Here is a 19,849-nt window from a genome sequence, read left to right as displayed (position 1 = left end):
CTGAAGGCTCCCCGGCGAGAGCCGTGGTTGAGCTCACTATTCCCTCCACGCCGGAGACATTTTCCACAGTGAGGGAGCTGATCGCAATGACAGAGTCTGCACTGCCTCAACCCCTGGCACCGCCGGTGCGGGTCATACAGTCGATGGGCAAGCCTGCCTTGATCTGACTACCCTCTGTCGGCACCGTAGAGCAGCACCGTTTCTGATCGTGGTCTCGCATTTCATGGCTTCAGGTGTCAGGCCTCCCGCTGGAGCTACAGCATACCATACAGGACTTGCCCTTTGACGGTAGAGGCCTGTTTTCTGAAAAGACTGACCCTAGGCTACAAAGCCTAAAGGACAACAGGGTCATTATGCGCTCTCTCGGCATGCACAGGCCGGTGACTCAGCGCCGGCCTTTCCGTCCCCAGCCTCACCGCCCTTATCCTCCGCCTAGACAAAGACAGAACTTTGGCAGAAGGCGTGGCCGAGGCGGTCGTAGGCGACAGTCAGGACCCCAAGAGGGCCAAAATCAGAGTCCCGCCAACCCACCAGCGGGGCCAAAGCCAAACTTTTGAAGGCACGCCCGAGGACGGCGTACCAGTTATTACTCAGGATCCGTTCCCTCCCTTTTACAACCGCCTCTCCTTTTTCCTCCCTGCGTGGTCCCATCTAACCTCGGATCGTTTATTTCGCCCTCCATCCTCGTCCCTCTTCAGGGACCCCTCTCACAATCAATTCCTCTTGCAAGATGTGCGGACGCTCCTCGCCATCGGAGCTATAGAGGAGGTACCAAAGGACGAAAGGGGCAAGGGGTTCTACTCCCGCTATTTCCTAATCCCCAAGGCGAAGGGAGGTCTCAGACCTATCCTAGACCTGCAAGTACTCAACAAGTTCATGATAAAGCTGAAGTTCCGCATGGTATCCCTGGGGACCATCATCCCATCCTTGGATTCCGGAGACTGGTATGCCGCCCTCGATATGAAGGACGCGTATTTTCACGTCGCCATTTATCCTCCACACAGAAGGTACCTCCGGTTTGTGGCCAACCGTCAACATTTCCAGTTTACGTTCTTTCCGTTTGGCCTCTCTACAGCCCCAAGAGTATTCACAAAGTGCATGGCTGTAGTCGCCGCCTCCCTCCGCCGCTGTCGGATACACGTTTTTCTGTATCTAGACGATTGGCTCATTCGAGGGACCTCCGAGGCCCAAGTCACCTGTCATGTGGGCATCGTCAAGGACCTATTCCTGCGTCTAGGCCTGATGATCAATACAGAGAAATCCACTCTGATTCCCACACAGAGAATAGAATTCATTGGGGCCATCCTGGACTCCAATCTCGCCAGAGCCTGCTTACCTCAGCCTCGGTTTCAGGCGATAGTAACAATTATACAAGGTCTACGGAACTTCCCGACAACTTCGGCTCGCACTTGCCTAGGTCTCCTGGGTCACATGGCTGCCTGCACGTTCGTGACCAAACAAGCCAGGCTACACCTCCGTCCCCTCCAATCGTGGCTCACCTTGGTGTACCACCCGGGCAGAGACAGCATAGACATGATCGTCACGATCCCCCCGAGCATCCTATGCTCCCTCGACTGGTGGTCGACGCCCTCCCTAGTGTGTGCAGGGATGCTGTTCCATCCGCCTGAGCCCTCGGTGTCCCTGATGACTGACGCCTCATCTCTCGGCTGGGGTGCTCACCTTGGTCAGCTTCGCACTCAAGGCCTTTGGTCAGCTCAAGAGCTGGCCTTGCACATCAATGTCCGAGAACTGAGAGCAGTCCGCCTTGCATGCCAGGTGTTTCAGCAGCACCTACAAAGGCTGTTGTGTGTCGGTGTTCAAAGACAACACAACGGCCATGTATTACATAAACAAGCAGGGAGGAGCACGGTCCTCCCCTCTTTGTCAGGAAGCCATCCAGCTCTGGGACTTCTGCATAGCCCAATCGATAGACCTGGTAGCATCCTTTCTCCCAGGGGTTCGGAACACTCTGGCGGATCGCCTCAGCAGATCCTTCCTGTCTCACGAGTGGTCGATTCGTCCGGACGTTATCCATTCTGTTTTCCGGAAGTGGGGCTTTCCCCGCATAGACCTCTTCGTTTCTCGCGAGAACAGGAAGTGCCAGACGTTCTGCTCATTCCAAGGCTTCTCCCCGGGCTCGATCTCGGATGCTTTTCTGATGCCATGGATGAGCCATCTGCTGTACGCTTTTCCACCATTCCTGCTGGTTCACAGGGTCCTGCTAAAACTCCGCAGGGACAGAGCGCACCTGATCATGATCGCTCCAGCGTGACCCAGGCAGCACTGGTACACCATGTTGCTAGACCTGTCGATAGCCAACCCGATTCCCCTGCCTCTTCGCCCAGACCTCATAACGCAGGATCACGGCAGACTTCACCACCCAGACCTGCAATCCCTGCACCTCACAGCATGGCTGCTGCGTGGGTAAACTGATCAGAGTTACGTTGCGCTCTGCCTCGGTACAACAAGTACTCCTGGATAGTAGGAAACCTTCCACTCGGTTAACATATCTGGCCAAGTGGAAGCGTTTCTCTGGCTGGTGCGAAACGCACAATGTTACTCCCACCGAGGTCCCGATCCATTCCATCTTGGACTACCTCTGGTCTCTCAAACAGCAGGGCCTGGCGGTATCATCATTGAGGGTGCACTTGGCAACCATCTCTACCTTCCACCCAGGGGAGAGTGGCCGCTCCGTATTCTCGCACTCTGTGGTTTCTAGGTTCCTCAAGGGCTTGGAGCGCTTATACCCCCAAGTTCGCCACCCCGCCCAAACCTGGGACCTCAACCTGGTTCTAACCAGACTTATGACTGCCCCATTCGAGCCGCTGGCAACCTGCTCGCTGCTATACCTGTCCTGGAAGACAGCTTTCCTCGTAGCCATTACATCAGCCAGACGAGTCTCCGAGCTTCGGGCTCTCACGGTGGACCCACCGTATACTGTGTTTCACAAGGACACGGTGCAGTTGCGGCCACATCCGGCCTTCCTCCCTAAGGTGGTGTCGGCCTTTCATATCAACCAGGATATCTTCCTTCCGGTCTTCTTTCCGAAGCCACACTCATCGCAAAGGGAGCAGCAATTGCACTCCCTAGACATCCGTAGGGCGCTCGCATTTTGTGTCGAGCGGACAAAGCCCTTTCGTAAAATGCCCCAGCTCTTCGTCGCACTGGCAGACCGAATGAAAGGCCTACCTGTCTCCTCCCAGAGGATTTCATCTTGGGTGACGTTGTGCATCCGTACCTGTTATGACTTGGCCCATGTTCCATCGAGCCACCTCACTGCACATTCCACCAGGGCTCAGGCTTCTTCTGCTGCCTTCCTGGCTCATGTACCCATCCAGGAGGTATGTCGTGCAGCTACCTGGTCCTCGGTCCACACCTTTGCCTCACATTATGCACTGGTCCAACAGTCCAGAGATGATGCAGCCTTTGGCTCAGCAGTTTTGCATTCTGCAACATCTCACTGCAACCCCACCGCCTAGGTAAGGCTTGGGAATCACCTAATTGGAATCGATATGAGCAAGCACTCAAAGAAGAAAAGACGGTTACTCACCTTTGTAACTGTTGTTCTTCGAGATGTGTTGCTCATATCCATTCCCAAACCCGCCCTCCTTCCCCTCTGTCGGAGTAGCCGGCAAGAAGGAACTGAAGGGCCATTGGGTTGGCAGGGGTATATATTCGGCGCCATGGTGGCGCCACTCTAGGGGGCAACCCAGCCAACCCACCGAGTGTTGCTAGGGTAAAAATCTTCCGACGAGCGTGCACGCGGTGAGTGCACACCTAATTGGAATGGATATGAGCAACACATCTCGAAGAACAACTGTTACAAAAATGAGTAACCGTCTTTTCTTTCTCTACAGCTCTTGTGCTTGCATCCAACCTTTTAAAGTCTTGCTGTGTGGAAATGGCCCTAGGATTGCTGCTATCTTGCGTAACTCAATGTGCAGATTCTACAGTTATTGTTCTATGTACAACAGTTCTTCTCTGCCTCTTAACAGTTTGTTCAGTGATGACAGAGAAGGAAGGGACAGGCTTCCATTGACGACACTGGTGCTCTTTACACTCTTGTTTCTCAACCTGGCAGCCAGCCCTGACATACTCTGCTGTTCCTTAGGAGGTGTTTGTACTGGACTATACCCTAACACCCTGGCCAGATTTTTGTTTTGTTATCTTTGACATTTTGAGCTTAGTTGCAATCTAGTGTCTTGGGGAAATGGGATGGTGAGGCGAGTCCTTGCTAAGATTACAGTATAGAAATTGTGCAAGAAAGAAAATGTGTATGGAAAATAGCAATAGGAGACTGTGGCTTGATTATGCCTTAACTGAGTTCATACAACAGTAATGCATGCTCACGTTTCTCTATCTGCTGCTGTGTCTAATGTGGCTATAGAAAAACTGATTTTGGCCAGTGTAGTTCAGCAATTGTAGTCACTATGTTATTAATTCCTCTGTACCTCTCATTTTAATATATTCACAGTGGTAATAGGCAGTGCTAGCACAGGCATTCTTGTGAAGTCTAGAGAAAGATGCAGAAAGAAAACTCATTCACCTATAAATCCATTCATAAACTCAAGTAGCCCTATACAGATTTGTGTACATATGTATAAAATAGGTTTTTTTGGAGAAATATCATCTTAGGCAAGGTGAAGAAATACAGTACTGCCAACTATGCAGCATATAAAATGAAATCTGTGTCCACTGTGCCTTGCGTACAAAGGAATCAAGTAACTGCAGCATTTTCCCCTTTGCTTACTTTAAGTATACACCTCTACCCCGATATAATGCGACCCAATATAAAAGATGGTTACTCACCTGTAGTAACTGTTGTTCTTCGAGATGTGTTGCTCCTATCCATTCCAGTTAGGTGTGCGCGCCGTGCGTGCACGGCATCTCGGAACTTTTTACCCTAGCAACACCGGCGGGCCGGCTGGTGCCCCCTGCAGTGGCGCCGCCATGGCGCGAGTTATATACCCCAGCCGGCCCGTCCGCTCCTCAGTTCCTTCTTGCCGGCTACTCCGACAGTGGGGAAGGAGGGCGGGTCTGGAATGGGTAGGAGCAACACATCTCGAAGAACAACAGTTACTACAGGTGAGTAACCGTCTTTTCTTCTTCGAGTGATTGCTCCTATGCATTCCAGTTAGGTGATTCCCAAGCCTTACCTAGGCGGTGGGGTCGGAGTGAGACGTGGCGGAGTATAATACCACGGAGCCGAAGGCTGCGTCGTCTCGAGACTGCTGCACCAACGCGTAGTGGGAGGCGAAGGTGTGGACCGAAGACCAGGTGGCCGCTCGACAGATGTCCTGGATCGGAACGTTGGCCAGGAAGGCAACAGATGAGGCGTGCGCCCTCGTCGAGTGCAGTGACGCGGCCTGGTGGTACGTGAGCCAGCTCGTAGCAGGTCCGGATACACGCAGTGACCCAGGAGGAAATCCGCTGGGAGGATATCGGCTCTCCCTTCATGCGGTCAGCAACCGCTACGAACAGCTGGGGCGAACGCCGGAAGGGCTTAGTCCGCTCGATGTAGAAAGCGAGCGCTCTACGGACGTCGAGGGTATGCAGCTGCTGTTCCTGAGGCGAGGCATGCGGCTTCGGGAAGAACACCGGGAGGAAGATCTCCTGGTTGAGATGGAAAGCTGACACTACCTTCGGGAGGAAGGCCGGATGAGGGCGAAGCTGCATCTTGTCCCCATGGAAGACCGTGTATGGCGGATTAACCGTTAGAGCGCGAAGCTCAGAAACTCGCCTCGCTGATGTAATGGCAACGAGGAAGGCCGTCTTCCAAGAGAGGTAGAGCAGGGAGCACGTGGCTAAGGGCTAGAACGGAGGACCCATCAGCTTGGCCAACACGAGGTTCAAATCCCAGGACGGGGCAGGGCGCCGCACCGGCGGGTACAATCGGTCCAGGCCCCTGAGGAAGCGGGAAACCATCTGGTTCGGGAAGATGGACCGACCTTCCACGGAGGAACGGAAGGCGGATACCGCTGCCAGATGAACTCTCAAGGAGGAGACCGCCAGACCTTGCTCCTTAAGGTGCCAGAGGTAGTCCAGGATGGTAGGGACCGGTACCAGGAATGGATTAAGACCTCGATGATCACACCAGAGTGCAAACCTCTTCCACTTCGCTAGGTAAGTGGAGCGAGTGGAAGGGTTTCTGCTCTCGAGCAGGACCTGTTGAACCGCTGCAGAACAGCCCCTCTCCGCGTGGGTCAGCCACTCAGGTACCAAGCTGTAAGATGGAGGGATTGCAGGTTCGGATGGTGGAGTCTGCCGAAATCCTGGGTGATGAGGTCCGGCCACAACGGAAGGGGGATGGGTTCCCGAATGGAGAGCTCGAGCAGCAGGGTGTACCAGTGCTGCCTCGGCCAGGCTGGCGCTACTAGAATGACGTGGGCTCTGTCCCTCCGAAGCTTCGGGAGCACTCGGTGCACGAGCGGGAACGGAGGGAAGGCGTAGAGGAGGCGATCCGTCCAGTGATAAAGGAAGGCGTCCGACAGGGAGCCTGGCGAGCGACCCTGGAACGAGCAAAACAGGTGCCACTTCCTGTTCTCTCTGGAGGCGAATAGGTCTACTTGGGGAAACCCCCACCTCCGGAAGATTGTGTGGACGACATCTGGACGGAGGGACCACTCGTGGGAGAGGAACGACCTGCTGAGATAGTCGGGCAGCATGTTCTGCACTCCCGGAAGAAAGGATGCTTCCAGGTGAATTGAGTGGGTCACGCAGAAGTCCCACAGGAGCATCGCTTCCTTGCAGAGGGGGGAGGAGCGGGCTCCGCCCTGCTTGTTCACGTAGAACATCGCGGTGGTGTTGTCCGTGAATACTGTCACACAACGGCCTTGCAGGTGGGTGCAGAAGGTGCGACAGGCCAGGCGGATGGCGCATAGCTCGCGAACATTGATGTGCAGGGCGAGCTCCTGGACCGACCACAGGCCCTGCGTGTGGAGATCGCCCAGGTGGGCCCCCCAACCGAGTGCTGAGGCATCCGTGGTCAGAGTGACGGACGGGCGAGGAGGGTGGAACGGAACTCCGGCACACACGACCTCCGGGTCGAGCCACCAGTTGAGGGACTCGAGGGTCGTCCTGGTGACCGTGACCACCATGTCGATGGGGTCTCGATGTGGCCGGTACACCGACGCGAGCCACGACTGGAACGGACGAAGGTGGAGCCGCGCGTACGCGGTGACATACGTGCACGAGGCCATGTGGCCCAGGAGGCGGAGGCAGGAGCGCACTGTCGTGGTAGGGAAGGCGACGAGGTCCCAGATGATGGAGACCATCGTCTGGTGCCGAGCGCGAGGGAGACAGGCTCTGGCCACTGTGGAGTCGAGGACCGCTCCGATGAACTCCACCCGCTGCGTCGGAATCAAAGTGGACTTCTCGGTGTTGATGAGAAGACCGAGCCGCTGAAAGAGAGACAGGATTTCTGCCATCTGGTCCATCACAAGTTGCCGGGACTGACCTCGAACCAGCCAGTCGTCGAGATACGGGTAAACGTGCATCTGACGACGTCGGAGGGCTGCGGCGACTACCGCCATGCATTTGGTAAACACCCTCGGGGCGGTGGAAAGTCTGAACGGCAACACGGCGAACTGGTAGTGGGTGTCGTTGACCACAAACTGAAGGTAACGACGATGGGGAGGATAGATCGCGACATGGAAGTAGGCGTCCTTCATGTCGAGGGCGGCAAACCAGTCTCCCGGATCCAGAGAGGGAATGATGGTCCCCAGGGTGACCATGCGAAACTTGGGCTTGAGCAGGTACTTGTTCAGCTCACGAAGGTCCAGGATAGGACGTAGCCCGCCTTTCGCCTTGGGGATGAGAAAATAACGGAAGTAGAATCCCCTGCCCCGCCTGTCTTGAGGCACTGCTTCTATGGCACCCACGCTCAACAGAGTCTGGACCTCTTGTAAGAGGACTTGCTCATGAGAGGGGTCCCTGAAGAGGGACAGGGAGGGTGGGAAGGAGGGGGCGAAACAAATTGCAGGCGGTATCCCGACTGGATTGTTTGAAGCACCCAGTTGTCTGTTGTTAATTGGGACCACGCCGAAAAGAAATGGGAAAGGCGGTTGTAAAATAAAGGGGAAGGATCCGGTAGGGAGAGTGATGGGCCGTCCTCGAGCGTCCCATCAAAAGGCCTGCTTGGCCCCCTGAGGGGCCTTGGAAGCGGCCTGGCCCTGGTTGCGGTGGTTGCCGGACGGACGACGGCGATTTTGGGCTGGTCGTCGGCTATTGTAAGGTCGATACCGAGACTGATAGGCCAGTCGGGAGGGCTGTGGACGGAATGGCCTGCACTGCGTCGCTGGCGTATGCATGCCTAGAGTACTTATCGCAATACGGCCGTCCTTCAAAGTCTGGATTCGAGAATCCGTCTTTTCCGAGAAAAGCCCCTTTGTATCGAATGGCAGGTCCTGTAGTGTATATTGGACCTCCGGCGGCAGGGTGGAAGACTGCAGCCAGGCGATACGCCGCATCGTTACACCGGAGGCCAAGGTCCTTGCACCTGAGTCCGCAGCGTCGAGGGCGGCTGTGATGGAGGATCTAGACGACCTCCTCCCCTCCTCCAACATGGCCGCGAACTCCTGTCGGGAGGCTGTCGGCAGGAGCTTAGTAAATTTCGCCAGGGACGTCAAGATATCAAAGACATACCTGGCGAGGAGGACCATCTGATTGGCTATCCTCATTTGTAGGCCTCCAGCGGAATAGACCTTTCGGCCTAGCAGGTCCATACGCCTCGCGTCCTTTGATTTGGGCGCAGGGGCCGGTTGGCCGTGACGTTCCCTATCCTTAACCGACTGGACTACCAGGGAGTCCGGGGTCAGATGTGTGTACAAATATTCATAGCCCGTGGGAGGGACAGAGTACTTTCGTTCAACACCACGGGCTGTAGGAGGCACGGATGCAGGCGTCTGCCAGATAGCGGTGGCATTCTTTTGCACTGTCCGTACAAAAGGCAGCGCAACTCGCACCGGCATGTCTGCCCCAACAACGTTTGTAATGGGGTCCTCGTCTTCCTGTACCTCCTCTATCGGCAAGGCCATAGCTGTCGCCACGCGGCGAAGGAGGTCTTGGTGAGCCTTTACATTGATGGGTGGAGGCTCCTTTGTCGCCGCGCCGGCCACTGCCTCATCAGGCGAGGACAAGGAGGACAACCCCTGGACGACCGCCTCCGAAGAGGGGTCCGCTGCTTGCTCGTCGGGGGGGGCGGGCTGCGCGTGGCCCTGGGATTCTGATGGTATAGCATCCGCCGCCGGTGGCGAAGGGGCCGGTCGGGTTATTGTCGCCTCTGGAACCCTGCGCTTGGACGCGGGAGGCCTTGGTGGAAAGGGCACCCCCTGAGCCTCATACTGGGCCCATGGAACCCAGAAGCCCCACGGTTGTGCCCCTTGAGGATGGCCTTGTGGGGTAGGTGGCAGGAGTCTGTATCCTTCCGTGCCAGAAGCGACCGACGCGGGCCGAGATGGCCATGGAGGTGCCGAGGCGCTCACAGAGTGCGCTGCAGAATGGGGCAGTCCGTCCCCGGATGGCAAGGAAGAGCGATGTTGCTCCGTTCGGTACCGGGAAGGCGACCGGGAGTGACGTCCGACACGGTGCCGGGAGCTCGACCGGTGCCGGGAGCTCCGGTGCCATGAACGCCCGCGCGAGTCGCGGTGCCGGGAGCGGTGCCGGGACGGCGATCTCTGACGGTGCCGACGCGATGGCGACCTGGACCTCGTGCGGCGTTGGGAGTACGACCGGTACCGCGATGACGAGCGGTACCGGGACTGCGACCGACGTTTCGACGGCGATCGGTACCGCGAAGGAGAGCGGTGCCGAGATCGCGAGCAACGGGACGGAGACCTGCCGCAGGACCGGGAACGGGACCGGGACTGGGTGCGTCGTCCATGTTGCCTGTCCAGGGACGGTGGCCGGGTCATTCTGGCCGGCTTCCCCGCCGACACGACAGCCCGCACCGGCGGTGCCGGGGGCCGGAGGCCTGGTGCCTCTATGAGCTGGATCAGCTCTCGCGCGGAGGCGAATGTCTCCGGCGTTGACGGCAGCCGGGGCTCAACCGCGGACGGCACCGGGGAGCGTGGCGACGCCGGACTCGACGGGCCTTGCGGCGCCGGAGTCAAAGGTCCGGTGCACGGCTTGTGCACGGGCACCGCGGGGGCCGCAGGCTGCGCTACCGCTTTTGCAGAGTCCTCAGAGCGAACCTGAGCCAGTGCCTTCGCCAGCCTCTGCTTCTTCGCGGGCGAAAGCGAGCGGTGCCGAGACTTCGTAACCGCTTTCTGCATCGGCGGTGCCGCGGAGGTGGAGCGGCTCGGTGCCGCCGGTGCGCTCTGCACCGAGGCAGTTCGCGGTGCCGGCGCGGACGGTGCCGGTGGCTGAAGCGACGCCTCCATCAAGATCTGCTTCAAGCGGATATCCCGCTCTTTCCGGGTCCGCGGTTTAAAAGTAGAACAGATCGAACACTTGTCTGTTCTGTGCCCTTCGCCCAGGCAACGGAGACAGGCGTCGTGCGGGTCTCCGATGGGCATAGGCCTCTGGCACGCCGCGCAGGGCTTAAAGCCCGGTGCCTTGGGCATGAGCCCGCACCGGGTGAGGTAAAAGGGGAATCCCCCCCCCCTTTTACCTTATCTATTTACACTAACTATCTAACTAAGTAACTGTCAAACCAACTACTAAACTAACTATATACAAATCAGAAGCGAAAGCTAGGGTCGTGGAGAACGAAGAGCACTCCACAGTTCCAACTGGCCATCACGGGCGGTAAGAAGGAACTGAGGAGTGGACGGGCCGGCTGGGGTATATAACTCGCGCCATGGCGGCGCCACTCCAGGGGGCGCCAGCCGGCCCGCCGGTGTTGCTAGGGTAAAAAGTTCCGAGATGCCGTGCACGTGCGGCGCGCACACCTAACTGGAATGCATAGGACCAATCACTCGAAGAAGAAGGCGGGTTCGCATACAAGGCGGTAAACCTCTGACGCGCTTACTCTGGGTTTGATAAGGGGCAGAGCGCCTCGGAGGCGGTCAGGGGCTCCCCCCCCCCACCAGGGTCTGGGGGCAGGAGCTGTGGGAGGGCACTTTTGGGGGCCCTGCAGTCCCAGAGTGGCGGGGGGCCGGGAGCAGCCCGCTCTGTTTCCCTCGCCCCGGCCCCAGCCGTGTTGCTCGGAGGAGGGTGCTTGGGGAAAGGGATCCCCCCCGCACTCACCAGCAGCAGCGGAAGCAGAGCAGCCCACTCCACTCTGCCAGCTCCCAGCCGCAGCACTCCGCTTCCTGTCGCTGGTGAGTATGGGGGGAGTCCTTTCCCCAACCTCTCCGCACTCACCTGCGGCGGGAATCGGAGCGACGTGGCCTCAGCCCTCTCTCAGCCGTGTCGCTGAGGGGAGCTGGGGAAAGTTCCTGCACTCACCTGCCTAGCGGGAAGTGGAGCACCATGGCTGGGAGCTGGCTGGGGCTGGGCTGCTCGGCTTCCCGCCGCAGGTGAGAGGGGGGGGGGCATCCTTTCCCCAAATTCCCCGTACTCACCGGCAGCGGGGCGCTGCGGCTGGGAGCTGGCGGAGTGGAGCGGGCTAGGGCCGGGCTGCTCTGCTTCCCGCTGCTGCCAGTGAGTGCCTGTCAGGGGGTGGGGAGTGGGTGGGTGGATAGGGGGCAGAGCAGTTAGGGGACAGGGGGGTTGGATAGGGGGCTGGGTCCTGGGGGTGATTAGGGACGGGGTCTCTGTAGGGGGCCGGTCAGGGAACAAGGAACGGGGGGGCCAAAGCAAATTTGATATAACGTGGTGAGATTTTTTTGTCTCCCGAGGGTCACGTTATATCGGAGTAGAGGTGTATTTGACTTTGCTATCAATGAAGTAGGATGTGAATGGACATTTTAGCTCATCATGTCTGGAAGAATAGTGAAAAAAATCATATTACTTTGCTTTATGTAGCTGGCATTTGACTCAGAGAACTTACTTTGATCTTGCAGTGAAATGAAATCTCTGTTCAATATGCCTAAGCTGAACATATGTTAAACAATGAAAGCCATTCCCTCCCCTGGTATTTCTCTTTTCCATTTACTTTGTGTTGAGGATAGGTTTAGTACAGTTTGCAGATTGACTGCAGTGAATTGAGAGTGAGGCATAAAATTAAAATTATTTGCCAACTGCGCTGATTCAGGCAAGCCAGGTCATGTGCTACAGAGATGCAAAATGAACTCACATCATAAAATATACCAAACGTTTTAAGCAAAAATATTTTAGTGTGTGTGTTTTCCATCACTCCTCTCTTCAGGCAGCCACTTAGAGAAACCAGGACCATTCCTTTGCATACGACTCTCCCCCCGCATACACACCTGAATGTTAAACCAAAATGACTCAGTATCTCAGAAATGTACCAATTTAACGTTTTTAATAATAGTGTTACTAGGGTTGCCAAGTGACTGAACAGTTTTGGGAAGTGGAAAAAGGGTGTTGCTTTTGAGGCAGTGCTGGAAAGCCATGAGCCAGAGAAACTTTTCTGAGCCATTTTCATCTATTTCTGTTCCACTGTTTTCAGGACTCCGATATTGCTTGGTGTTTTCTTTCTACTCTTCATGCTTTACATCAATATGGGGAAGTGAAGCACAGGATTGAGAATTCATGACTCTGGGCGAGTAATTTAGCTGATCTTATTGCCTCAGTTTCTTCAACTATAAAAGTTAGGTTACCTAACTAATAGGGTTAACCTATTAATAATGTTTGCAAAGTACTTCAAGTTCTTTAGAAGGAAGATACTGTGGAAGCCTTATAGCAGCTAATAAAATTCTCTCTAGTGTGGGGTTGACATTCAGTTCTGCACTGTCACCCCAAAGTGAGATCAAGTGTTGAGATGCAGTCCTGGCTCTTTCACGAGAGCCCACAGAATATCAGGGTTGGAAGGGACCTCAGGAGGTCATCTAGTCCAACCCCCTGCTTAAAGCAGGACCAATCCCCAGACAGATTTTTGCCCCAGATCCCTAAATCCCTAAATGGCCCCCTCAAGGATTGAACTCAAAACCCTGGGTTTAGTAGGCCAATGCTCAAAGCACTGAGCTATGCCTCTTCCCAGATATAAGCAGCCTTTGTATTTTACTTAATGAGATAAATTAGTTAAAATTAGTACATCTGCTGTGAAGGGAGGTAGGTCAAATTCTACTACATGCACAGTCATTTTTATTAAGTAATTTTATTTTTTATTGGGATATTTAGACCTTGTCTTTACAAATGTTTTCCAATAGAAAACATTTCAGGTTTTGTTCTAATATTGCAGGATCATGTACAGGATGGGATTTGCTCTGTGGCCTATTATTTTGGTTTTAATTTACTATATTGAATTAGATATTTTAGGGATTACTTGTAGCCAGATAACTCTCTCCTCCTCTCTTACATAATAAAATGTATTTGCTCGCAGCTGACAGATCCCCGCTAAGATTATTTCAGTTATTGTATGCTTTAAGAGATAGCATTGTTTGTTCCAGTGACCTTGTTGAATAACAATTCTGTTCTTTTCCCTCAGAACCGTCCATCTGTAATCACATGTGCCTCTGCAAACACCCGTAACTGTAACCTCTCCCATTGCCCCATCGCCCACAGTAGCTGTGGTTCAGCCATGCAAGCCAGTTACAGAAGACCATCTAGCAGTAAGTTATGCTTCACCTTTTCTCTCCTCTCTTGGGGCTTCAGCATTCCTAGATGGCCAAATTATCCAACCCTGTTTTAAAACTTCACCATTTGTACTGAATAAATGGCAGGGTTTGGGAGCTATGGCTTATTGTATCTTGCTAGTGACTCAATAGTTATGAATGAGTTGGCCCTTCTGCTACAGTCAACTATTTGGAAGGGCTTTTTATTGTGATCACTTTCCATCCTTCTAATATAGAATTATGGGCTTCTGTGTTTATTGCTAATTTCTGTATCAAAATGAAAACAAGTTTTTTCTATTATCTCTATAAACTCTGCCTGGGCTTAGAGAGCCATGCTGGGTTCACTCCATTCCACAGTGGTGTTGCAGAAATGTAACTGATTGGAAATTGGTAGACAGTTCCGTTGATGTGCAAAATGGAAGAAAATCCAGCTCCCTCCCTCCCTCTTAGTTGTGTTGGAGCAGCAGAGCTAGCAGGAATAAAAAGCAGTAAAAATATGGGGCCTTGTCAAATTTGTATGTGCAGCCCCTTCTGCAAGCGCAAAGCACCATTAAAGGAGTTATTTTGTGCCTCAAGTCAGTGCTTGAGTAAGAAGGGGCCATTTCTAAATAGTTATTTATCAAATAGTGGCAAGGGAGCAGGGGCACTCTTTTGCAAAGGTTTTAAAAACAAGAATAAACAATAACAAGCAGCAAATGGAGGTGGGCATTAAATCTTAAACCTCCTTCTAACCCTTCTTTTCATGCCCTGTAAGCTGTCTAGGGCAGTGATCTGTTTGTAAAGCAACGTGCACGCGTAGGGAGCCTTCCTTGCCTTCCACTCACTTTGCGCAGTATAGGCTTCCCAAGCCCTCCCCTTACTGCACTGTGGAATGGTTATGTTTCTGCTGTGGTCACAGGCCTTTGCAACTACAGATGGCAGGTTTCACTCCACCTTGGTGATGCTGGATGTACTCTCAAGCTTCTTCTTTGTGTATAAATGCAGAAAGGAAGCTACATTCTTTACTTGGCACTCTAAACATTCCCCCAGCGTAGGTTTCTACTTTCAGTTCAATTAGAGGGGTCTCTCTTAACTGAAATAGTTGTACTGGTACAAAATGTACGGTTTTAGACCAGGTCTTAATTACTGTTGAAAACAGGACTCAGGAAGAGCCTAAGTTACTTAAGGTGCTTTTGAAAATTTTACCCACTATAAATATTGTAAATATCAAACACCTGAATATGCATGTCCCTCTGAGATATTAGTTTCATTTCAGGGCAGGTTAAGAAGAAAGATAAGAAATAATTAGGGCTGTCAATTAATCATGATTAATTGCACTTATAACAATAGACTACACATTGAAATTTATTAAATATTTTTGGAAGTTTTTCTACATTTTCAATATTGATTTCAATTACAACACAGAATACAAAGTGCACAGTACCCATTTTTAATTACAAATATGTACTGGAAAATTACTATTTCTTTTGTTTATCATTTTTAAATTCACCTCATACAAGTACTGTAGTGCAATCTCTTTATTGTGAAAGTGTAACTTACAAATGCATATTATTATTTATTAGGTTACATAACTGCATTCAAAAACAAAATAGTGTAAAACTTTAGTGCCTACACGTCCACTCAATCCTACTTCTTATTCTGCCAATTGCTAAGACAAACAAGTTTGTTTACATTGATGGGAGATACTGCTGCCTGGTTATTTACAGTATCACCTGAAAGTGAGAACAGGCATTGGCATAGCACTTTTGTAGCTGGGGTTGCAAGGTATTTACATGCCAGATATGCTAAACATTTGTATGTCCCTTCATGCTTTGGCCACCATTCCAGAGGATATGCTTCCATGCTGATGAGGCTCGTTAAAAAAATGAGTCAATTAAATTTGTGCCTGGTCTCCTGCTCTGTTTTACCCACATTCTGCAAATATTTCATGTTATAGCAGTTTCGGATGATGACCCAGCACATGTTTGTTTTAAGAACACTTTCACAGCAGATTTGACAAAATGCAAAGAAGTTACCGATGTGAGATTTCTAAAAATAGCTACAGCACTTAACCCGATGTTTAAGAATCTGAAGTGCCTTCCAAAATCTGAGAGGGATGAGGTGTGGAGCATGCTTTCAGAAGTCTTAAAAGAGCAATGCTGATGTGGAAACTACAGAACCCAAACCACCAAAAAAGAAAATCAACCTTCTGCTGGTGGCATCTGACTCAGATGAACATGCGTCAGTCTGCACTGCTCTGGATCGTTACCAAGCAGAACCCATCATTAGCATGGAAGCATGTCCTCTGGAATGGTGGTTGAAGCATGAAGGGACATCTGAATCTTTAGCGCATCTGGCACACAAATATCTTGCAAGGCCGGCTACAACAGTGCCATGCGAACGCCTGTTCTCACTTTCAGGTGACATTGTAAACAAGAAGCAGGCAGCATTATCTCCAGCAAATTGTAACCAACCTTGTTTGTCTGAGCGATTGGCTGACGAAGAAGTAGGACTGAGTGGACTTGTAGGCTCTAAAGTTTTACATTGTTTTATTTTTGAATGCAGGGTTTTGTTTTTTTTACATAATTCTACATTTGTAAGTTCAACTTTCATGATAGAGATTGCATTACAGTACTTGAAGGTGAATTGAAAATGTTTTTTTTTTACATTGCAGATATTTGTAATAAAAAATAAATTGAGCACTGTACACTTTGTATTCTGTGTTGTAATTTAAATTAATATATTTTAAAATGTAGTTAACATCCAAAAATAATTAAAATAAATGTTGTTTAATAGTGCAATTAATCATGATTAATTTTTTTAATCGCTTTACAGCCCTAGAAATAATACTAATTTCCTCCTCCCTGCTGGTCCACACTTTCTAGACAAATTTGCAGTATGGTCTCCATTCTGAGTCTCAACAACATATAGGATCAGCTGAGAAATTCTTTTCAGATTGGAACAGCTGCCATATTTGCAAAAGTTTTGGAATGATTCTAATCATTTTCAGAATGTTTTCCTCATTTAAATGCTTATTATTTATGCTTAACATTCCATTGTTTTGAAAGGAATTGGGCAGGATAAGACAACACAGAATGAGATTTTTAACAGCTTATTATCAGGCTTTGTGCATAAACTTTAAAACTATTATTTCTTAACACAAGAGAGTTTAAAATGATTCCTCCTTTATTTACTTGCAAAGATCTGTTCTCAGCTGCTTGCTTTCTCCTACAGTGGTTTTTGATCTTACTGATGCAACTCAGAGAGTGCCTGCAGTTCACTTACTTGAAAAGTGGAACTTTGAACCCAGCTCTTGGCAGCTACTGTAGAAAGCATTTCAGCTCACCTATAAGTAATTTAGGGATTGAGCCAAAGTCTATTGACTTCAACAGACTGTGCACCAAGTCTTTAAAGGATGGGCTCAAGTGGAATTAATGGAAAATGAACACATTGTCTATGGGATTGTTGTTGTTTTTTCTATAAAATTGGATATTTAACTATTCAAAATTTATATTACCAGCCTAAGGGATGCTATCAGAAAGCTAGGGGCCTCTGTATAAAAAGTGCAAGGCCAAATTTTGGCCAGTGTAGGTAATGAGAAAAATGTTCTCTAGTTTAACCTGATCTGCTTCTGCATGTTTAAGTCCTCCTCCAATAAAAAGTCCAGCTGGTACCAAAATGGGAGGAAGGAAGAATCTGGAAGTAGCATCTGGTAGCTAGAGTCTTATTCAAATATTGGTTTTGTCTTGCCTGTTTCTCCCATCTAGCTACCACTGCCTGTGATCCAGTGGTGGAAGAGCACTTCCGCAGAAGCCTTGGCAAGAATTACAAGGAGCCTGAGCCAGTGGCAAACTCTGTGTCCATCACAGGATCAGTTGATGACCACTTTGCCAAAGCACTTGGGGATACATGGCTTCAAATTAAAGCGGCAAAGGATGGAGTGTCCAGCAGTCCTGAGTCTGCCTCAAGGCGGGGCCAGTCTTCCCCTTCCTCCCACATGGTCAATCATAATCATTCGCCCTCTGTAGTCTCATGAAGAGAGCGGATCATCACACTTCCGAATTTGCATGGTTTGACTGAGCTTTGAATAGTGTTGGGGTGAGGGGAGATTAGTTTTCAACACGTTTTTGTGTACTTGTTTGGTGTTTGTACAAGGGTGCCCTTAAAGATGATAGCAGGAACTATTTGATAAAGATCTATATGATGTAGCATCCTTTTTTTCCTGCCTCAGTTACCAAAGAAACCTCTGATGCAAGCATCTGCTACCCCTTTACAAAAAATGCATGCTAATCTACAAAAAAGCCATTACACACACACACACACACACAGTTGGTTGACCCAAATGCTTTTTGCTTTTATTAGCTTCTTGACACTACAGTTTGCCTGGCTTGCCCCCACCCCCCGGTGAAGTAATTTTGTATGTATATACTTGAAAAGAACTGTCATGTATGATTTGCACTATTGGAGGAGGACTAAAGTTGCATGGCAACTTTATGCATGATGCTGATATCCTGAAGGCAAACTGCTGAAAAAAAGGGTTCAAGTGACATTTCTATCAGTTTTTTTTTTTAAACGGCTTTGGAAGGGGAAGTCTCATACAGGTTATAGCTCTTTCTTTAGATTTCAGGTGCTTAGTGCTTGCAACTGGACTGCATAACTTACAGACCACATGGGCATTTAATTTTTTCTAAACACTGCAGTTTGTTAGAGTAGAGCTGAGGATGGAGAGTTCAATAGTGCTTAAAGATGCATGTTATGAAAAATAGCTGGTATCTATTAATGTATAGACTGTAAGAAACATAATACTTATTAGCTTTTCTTCAGAATTAGTTTATTTTTGTCAGTAACAGTCCTAGATATACTTACTGCTGGTACAGTTGTACTCTGATTCACTTTATTAGCAGCCAGCCAGAGAGGACAGCCTCAGGACAGGCCTCATAAATGAAACAGTTTAGAAATATATGATGCGTGGTACAGGATGCTATAGCTTTGCGCATGAGTGAATAACCATTTATGTTTGCATTACTGTCTGCTTAACATGAATTTGCTTCCTAAAACTAGAAGTCTGTGTAATCCTACTTTAACTAGCTACAGAAACTGCTACCTTTAAATATCTTGGACAACAGATTGTTACAGTTTGTGAAATACGAGCTTTAATTTTTAAGCTTACTCATAAACCTAGGCCAAGGCAGCATACATTCCTCCAGTAGAAAACTTTATACAGGTATTACTGCATTTATTATCATTTGCTATATTAATAGCTACTAACTAGACATTAGGTAATAGAGGCAGGCATAAAAACACAGCTGTGTTAGTAATAAAGTGCTTCTCATCTTTTTGTTAAATGTAACTATTCTCCCCCCCAATACATTCCATCATCCCAGTACAGTTACAAGTAGTGCTTTTTTTTTTGTTTAAAATACTGGGTTACCTGAAGAGACTGGTTCAATATAGAAAGTTATGATTAGTTGGAAGATGAACTACATGTGATGTATTATGGACTGTTACAGTATTGGGTCCATTGTGGCTTTTATTTTTTTTATGTTAAGCTGTTTTAATTTGAGAAAATATCAGAAGATTGGCTCTTACTCATGTTGAGAGGGTGGCTGCTCAATTTTTTAAAAAACAGAAACCACAAAAACAAGCCCCCAGTTTCACACATTTCACTACCATCTTACTGGGTAGTCAACGCTTACCTGCTTTGGCATTCAGTACCCTACTCTCTGTAGGAAAATTGTTAAAAGAACACTTTTTTATATAGGTAACTTTAAGACCATCGTTACGCTGTGCGTAAAGAATGTACAGAGAAATTTGTAGGTATTTTTTGAGGAACAATTAATTTGTTAATGATATGTAGCTATTTAATTTTTCCCTTTCCTTTATTGTAATCATTCATTTTTTTGTTTGGAGAAAAAAGTTGATCTTTTTTTGTTGTAGATTTGTCTGTAATACATTAAAAAAGTGCAGGAACACAGTTATTCTATGAGAACACTGCATTAGCATTAATAGCCACTAGTTTGTTATTGCTACAGGCTACTGAGCATTGTAACAGTAAAATACTAATACTGTAGATGGACTCTGTGGAAAATGTGACTCCTTCTACATTTCTTTGTAAACACAAATGTTTTTAAAGCTAATATTTTCAGTAATAGCTGTTTTACAAGGTCACATTTACTTATCTGAGATAGGTAAATGGATGTGGGGCAATAAAGATTTAATGTGATATGTCCAGTAAAAACAAATATATTAAA

The 19,849-nt window shown here is 49.7% G+C and overlaps 1 protein-coding gene across 5 annotated transcripts in view; it reads left to right on the top strand.

Moving 5' to 3' along the window:
• The window catches only part of VGLL4 (vestigial like family member 4), a 159,591-nt gene extending 141,774 nt beyond the window's left edge, over nt 1-17,817 (top strand). For all 5 annotated transcript variants that reach the window (XM_039482101.1, XM_039482099.1, XM_039482100.1 and 2 more), the window contains 2 exons: nt 13,493-13,616; nt 17,366-17,817. In XM_039482101.1, coding sequence (XP_039338035.1) covers nt 13,493-13,616; nt 17,366-17,634 — 393 coding nt within the window. In that variant the 3' untranslated portion in view covers nt 17,635-17,817. The remainder of the gene's footprint in view (nt 1-13,492; nt 13,617-17,365) is intronic.
• The last annotated feature ends 2,032 nt before the right edge of the window (nt 17,818-19,849 follow it).

This window comes from Mauremys reevesii, linkage group 7, assembly GCF_016161935.1.
Source record: "Mauremys reevesii isolate NIE-2019 linkage group 7, ASM1616193v1, whole genome shotgun sequence".
In the NCBI taxonomy this organism is placed as follows: domain Eukaryota; kingdom Metazoa; phylum Chordata; order Testudines; family Geoemydidae; genus Mauremys; species Mauremys reevesii.
This window is presented reverse-complemented; position numbering and strand designations above follow the sequence as displayed.